Source organism: Drosophila suzukii, chromosome 3 (assembly GCF_043229965.1).
Source record: "Drosophila suzukii chromosome 3, CBGP_Dsuzu_IsoJpt1.0, whole genome shotgun sequence".
Classification (NCBI taxonomy): Eukaryota; Metazoa; Arthropoda; class Insecta; order Diptera; family Drosophilidae; genus Drosophila; species Drosophila suzukii.
The window spans coordinates 64735946-64741846 of record NC_092082.1 but is presented as its reverse complement, the minus strand read 5'-3'; the positions used below and the strand labels follow the sequence as shown (position 1 = coordinate 64741846).

The 5901-nt window shown below is 41.9% G+C and overlaps 1 protein-coding gene across 2 annotated transcripts; it reads right to left on the bottom strand.

Annotated features, from left to right (window-relative positions):
- Nucleotides 1-3585: 3585 nt before the first annotated feature.
- Ama (Amalgam) lies at nt 3586-5539 on the bottom strand. Of its 2 annotated transcripts, none has more exons than XM_017080281.4 (2): nt 5384-5539; nt 3586-4868 (listed from the first exon to the last, which is right to left on the bottom strand). In XM_017080281.4, the coding sequence occupies exon 2, from the start codon at nt 4859-4861 to the stop codon at nt 3860-3862; it is 1002 nt and encodes a 333-aa protein (XP_016935770.1). In that variant the 5' UTR covers nt 4862-4868; nt 5384-5539; the 3' UTR covers nt 3586-3859. The 2 variants fall into 2 exon arrangements, with proteins under 2 accessions (XP_016935770.1, XP_065721607.1); XM_065865535.2 differs by lacking the exon at nt 5384-5539 and adding an exon at nt 5302-5318.
- Between the last annotated feature and the right edge of the window lie 362 nt (nt 5540-5901).

Genomic DNA, 5901 nt, shown 5'->3' with positions numbered 1-5901 from the left:
ATTGTGTGGTTGTCACTATTCTAGCTATGACAGAAATTAGTCAAATTATTACTTTTAATTAAAACGAAGATATTAACTGAGTTTTTAGGATGAAAGATACAGAAATATATACATTAAAACCATTATACATTTTTAATTTTAAACACAATATAATAATTGAACTAAGTAAAAATTATAAATTCAAAATGGATCTGTGATCCTCAAAATTGTATATGCAAGCCATTAAATTCCAAGGTATACAGAATTTTTAAAGAAGTCAGTTATAAAGTGTATAAATGAGTCTTTGTACAGACATTCTTTTAAAAATGTAGATCTAGAGACCCATAAAATCTGCAGCTACCAAACTTGCGTTATAAAATGTAGTAAAGCCCCTTCTCATGTAGCAAATTCATAAAGTCTGTGACATTCCAGTTTTTAAGGATGAACATTTTTGAATTCCATTCATTTCGATAAACATTAACCAATAAACTTACTTATTTCAACTATAGAGTTTTTTTATTTAAAAAAATCTTTTTGTAACTCCTATGGGTTGGTTATATATTGTTCTATCAGATTTATTTGCAGTATGGACTTCAACGGCCATCAACTTTAATTCAAAAATTCAATCTGAATGAAAAACAGAGGTGATCACATAATTCGTTTTGGCAAGATACCAACTTTAGGTTTACTTTTCTGGCCACAGTCCAAAAATTCAGTTGCCAAGAAACCTGTACTTTACGTATAGTCAATATTTACTCGTAAAAACTTCTTCGTAATTAAATTTATTTAGATGTAAGATTGCCATATTTTTAAAAGGACAACACTTTTACCATATATATTAAATTAACAACATTTTTAAACTAGCGCTGTTATTACTTTAAAAACTGCAATCGTTTCAAGTCTTGAGAGTAAGTATAACTATTTATAGTTATTTAAGATATAAGATGTAAAAAGTCAAGGCGCGATTACTTAAATCATAATAAGCGATTGATTTTAAAAACACTCCGCGCCACACACACGGCATAAGAAAACTCATAAAATCACCAAATTCCTATTTCACTTCGGCACACCATTTGGGGGCTTTTGTCAAATCTTCAACGAGATACTCACCCAATCGAATTTCACGTGCCGCTGCCCGCGTTTTATTGTGATGACAGCTCCTTGGCAGTGCATATAGAGTCGCAGAACTGAGCATCATCATCAGCCATCATCAACTCGTAAAACCAACACCACGGCCTTTGTTTACAACCGCGTTCGCCGTTAAGGCTGTGGAAATAGTGGGAAATTGGGTGCTGGACCCGCGGAATCTGGGCCACTGCATCCTGGCCAAAAGATCCCAGTCGAATGAGCGTCCGCCTGTGGAGGCGGCACGTTTTGGAAGCCAGAGATTGTCGGCGGATTCGGTTTCCAGGTTCCAGCAACAGCATCCAATAAAAGTGCAAGTCGGAAGCAGTGCTGAAATGTTTTTGTCTAGCTATAAATTGATCAGAAGGATAGAATATTAGATGGTTCCCAAATAAGTACACCCATGTAATATTTTTAAATCACATTTAAAAAATTGTCATACCATAAGCAAAAGATCAAGCATATTTTAACAATTATTGATCAGCAGATTAGGAGTGTTTAAACAATTCGTTGATCTCTTTTTATAATATGGCTTAGTTTTGTGATTTGCACATTAAGATAGCAATATAATCTTTAGCTTGAAGATCGGGAAAGTTTTTAATAAATAATTATAGCTGAATTAAGGATGCATTGTATGTGAATGAATACAAAAAGATTAATTAGATTTCCAGTAAGGGCAGTTAACATATTATGTTACATTAACTGATTATCAGCAGGTTATATAAATATATGTGTACAAAATAAGTTTTCAAATCACGTTCCAGTCACTTACATTCTAGCACTCCGATACTAACTTCTGTATTTTTTTTGATTTGACCATATTTCGACTTGGATAGAGAGTGTCTAGATTGTCATCTCTGGTCCCAAGGTAACCATTAAAAGCCAGTGCGCAGGCGTCAACTCCTGTTTAAAATCCTCCTGCAACCTCCTGGAAAGTGGAGGAGGAACTGAAAGTGAGCTCTCCTTGAGGCCTTCGTTCGGGCTCCTTAGCCAGGCCTTACTGTTGCCATTTTCTGCGGCAGGGTGTCGTCGTGAAGGGAAAACCCTGTTTGAGCAGCGCGATTTCCACCCCTAAACTCACCGAGCCGCAGAGCCGCACAGCTTGCGTTCCAATCGACTTTTGCGACTCTCTCTCAGGGGAGGTTTCGGCCCGAAAATCAATAAAAGTCACGTCGACGTCCATGTTGGGCTGCTCCTGCCGCCGAAGCCTCAGCCTCCGACTACGGCAGACAATGAAATGATGTTCTAGCCAAAGGACGAAAGGATGGGATGTACGGATGGGATGGTATGGGCGGTCGGGTTCGAGGCTGGGAGTTTCAGACGAGGACGCACGTGTTGTCCCTGGACTTCTGGCTCGAATGCGTGCGAGTAGCAGCAACAATACCAATTACAATAAAGACAGACATTTAGCCAGGATTCATTTGGAACGGGGTGCAGGACGGCCAACAGGACATGTGCAAAAAAAAGGACACTGAGAGCGAGGATGAAAAATTTGCCAAATGTATTCCAGCAACGGGTTTCTAATGGAAACAATTAAGTCATTAGCAAGTGTTGATTTTAGTGAGCGATGAGCCGGGCTGGGGATTTAGTTAAACTAATGTGCTCGGGCCATAATGGAGTCCTTCGGGGACTGGGACTCCCCCGCAACCCCCTGAATAGTTGTTGTGCCAGTGGCAGACCCAACTCGTTGGGCCGCCTTACAAATGCCTCGCATTTTTCTCAATTACAATGAACAACTTACTTTCGGGTTCACTTTTGGGCAAAAACCCCCTTGGCCACACAGCCATGTGAGTGTTTACGTCAAGAGGTGAACTGACTGCCATTTTTTAACCATGATTGAAGAGTTAAATGTTGTGGCACTTTGAGCGGGCCCAGTTAACTTTTTGGCAAATGACTTTCGGCAGTATGAACTGTTTGAATACGCGCCTTGAATGGAGGCTACACGCTGTTTTCGGTGTCAAGGTGGGACCTCGGGGACTCAGATGGGAGATTTAAAGCCGTTTAAGAAGGCTTTTATTGGGAGATCTTTTGTTTAGGTAATAGGAAAAGTTGTTCATCTATTTATTTAAGGAAAATACAAAGTATATTGATTGTTCGATGATTAATCAGACAGACCTACCCAAATCTATAAATACATTTTACACTCACATCTAGAAAATCCCTTGAATTGATTTAAATCTACTGATTATATTGATAACCCTTGCCTAAAAAAGTAACTTAGAGTGGGTATATTTAGTTTAGATCTAAACAGAAAATCCTTTAATATTTAAAAGTAGTCCTTGAACTCCTATTTGCATCCCTAAATATGTTATCGTTTACCATCCTTTTCTCTCCTTGTTAAGAAGTACTCGTTCTGCACTGCTATGTTATTAATTCATTAAAAGATGATGCTGACTAGCTGTTATGATGGGTATATCTCACTCTCATATAGTTCACTTATCCCCTATCCTCATCCAACCCCACCACATAGTAAAAGACCGATTAAACTTTATCAGAGAACGTTATTTACTTAAGCATATAAATGTGATTTACATAGAACGACGGATGCAGAGCAAAATTCATAAGGCACAGGCGGTGGCTCGATCTCGAGTGTGTCCGAAAATAATGAAGTCTGAATGGGAGCTAATTGAATGAATCATTAATAATATAAACACAGGCCGCATCCGGACTGGCGAATTGCCCAAAAAGCGAGACGAGATGCGAAAGTGGGGATCCAGTCTTATGCGTGGGAATGGAGACTGCGATGTGGGGGAGCCTACGACAAGGAGGGCACTGGGATGACGGTCTGGAAGAGATGCAGTCGGGCATCGGCGTGGCCCAGCTTGTTGGTGGCGTTGCAGTAGTAGTCCCCGAAGTCCTCTTCCGCCACGCTCTCGATCCGCAGCACAGAGGTGGTGGTTCCCGAGGAGGAGGCCGTGTTGGCCACCTCGTGGTGCCGACTGGACTGCACGGGTCCTCCGTTTCGGTGCCAGACCACGGTGGGTGCCGGGTAGCCCTGCACAGAGCACTCCAGCTCCGCGGAGTGGGACACCATCTGGGCGACCTTGGGCCTCTGGACGGCAATCTGCGGCCGGAACTCCACCTCCACCCTTATCAACCTCTTGTCCGGCTGACCCTCTCCGTTCTGGGCGATGCAGTAGTAGCCTCCGCGATCCATCCGATGCACTGTGCGAATCCGCAGAGTGGGTTCGGCCAGCAGATGACCTCCGGCCGGCATCACGGCGTTGTGTTCGCGGGCCCAGGAGATCGTGGGCTTGGGGAAGCCGTTGGCGTGGCAGGTCAGCTCCAGATTCTGGCCCTCCGTCACCACGGTGCTCTTCGGGGTGTTCTCCGCGATCACCGGCGGCGTCTTGATCTGCAGGCTCAGCTTCTTGGTCACCTTCTCCGTGGCCGAGACGAGCACCTGGCACTCGTAGGGACCCATGTCGCTGACCTCGATCTTCTGGATGCGGAAGGTGTAGGTGGCACTTCCGGCCTTGGGTCCTTCGGTGACCGTGACATTGTAGCGCTGGTCGGGCAGACTGAGGATGTTCCGCATGGAGAGCACCACCGAGTTGGTGTCCGACTCGCTGGGTCGCTTGGCCCAACTGACCGACAGCTGGCCCACCTCTTCCACGGTGCAGGTGAACTCCACGGTGTCGTTCACACTGGCCACCACGTCCTTGCTGATGTGAGTGATCACTGGGGTTCCAAGGACCGACTCCAAGGCGATAGCTAGCCCTAGGAATAGTCCGATGTATAGCCGCAGACTCGCCATGGCTGATCTGCAAGAAAAAATATTCGTAATTCGATTTAGTAATTTCATATAAATATGGGTATTAAAGATCGAAGACAGAAAAACCATGATATTCCTAATAACTTGTTCATTTTATCAACTCTAATATTATACTAATTCCAAATGTCTTATAAGCTTTAAAGACTTGAAGAATTTCACTTCTGGAATATCTTTTGAATATTAAAAACTGGACCACAAAACATTGTTTCAAGACCAAAAAACAAAAAGTTTGTATTCAAAAAAGTTTAACAATAAGCTCGAAGACCACAAATATCACATCGAATTAAAATATAATAAAAAATAATATAATGTTATCACAAAGATGTTGCTAAATTTTTCTTTCATAGATTCCACATTTCAGTGCTTTTGACAGTTTAAATAATATTTATAATTTTACTCAAAAATTGAGTTCAAGAATTTACTTGTTAGTATTATAGTTCTTTTAAAAGGTTTTTATCACTGTTAAATAATTTGTTTCGGGTGTAATATATTTTTTGTAATTACAGGATGTTACTGATGATTTTTTCTCTCTCGGCTTGATTATCTCGGTTCTTGTGGGTTCAATGCGCTTCACTTCGCGTTCGGGGCTCGACTGAATCGGCAGAGGCGACTGAGCTCGGCTCAGAAGACCGTATCTCTGCTGACGTTCTGCTTATCTCTATCTCGGAATTGGGTTCTTCGTATTGTTCCTGACGCGCCGACGTCGAGCGCTCGTTATCTCCTCGAACTCAAGAAGAGTCCCGAAAATTGTACACCGCGAGAATGAGGCAGAGCGACATCGCTATGATCGATTGCCTTGTCTAGACTACGTTGCGACTTAATGAGCACACTCAGAGAAATTCAGATCGCTTTTTCCGTATATGTATATCGAAGTATTTATTTTGAAATCACCTTGTGTTGCGCAAGAGAAAAGACTGATCTTCTTAACTTTACATTAGCTTGTTTTTCCTTTAGGAATTTAATAATGTCATAAATAAAATGAAATTTAAACTGATTAAGTTTAAAACCATCCCAAATAAATT

Excerpts from the sequence above, each read along its gene's own strand:
- Ama (XM_017080281.4), bottom strand. The coding sequence starts at position 4,861 with ATGGCGAGTCTGCGGCTATACATCGGACTATTCCTAGGGCTAGCTATC.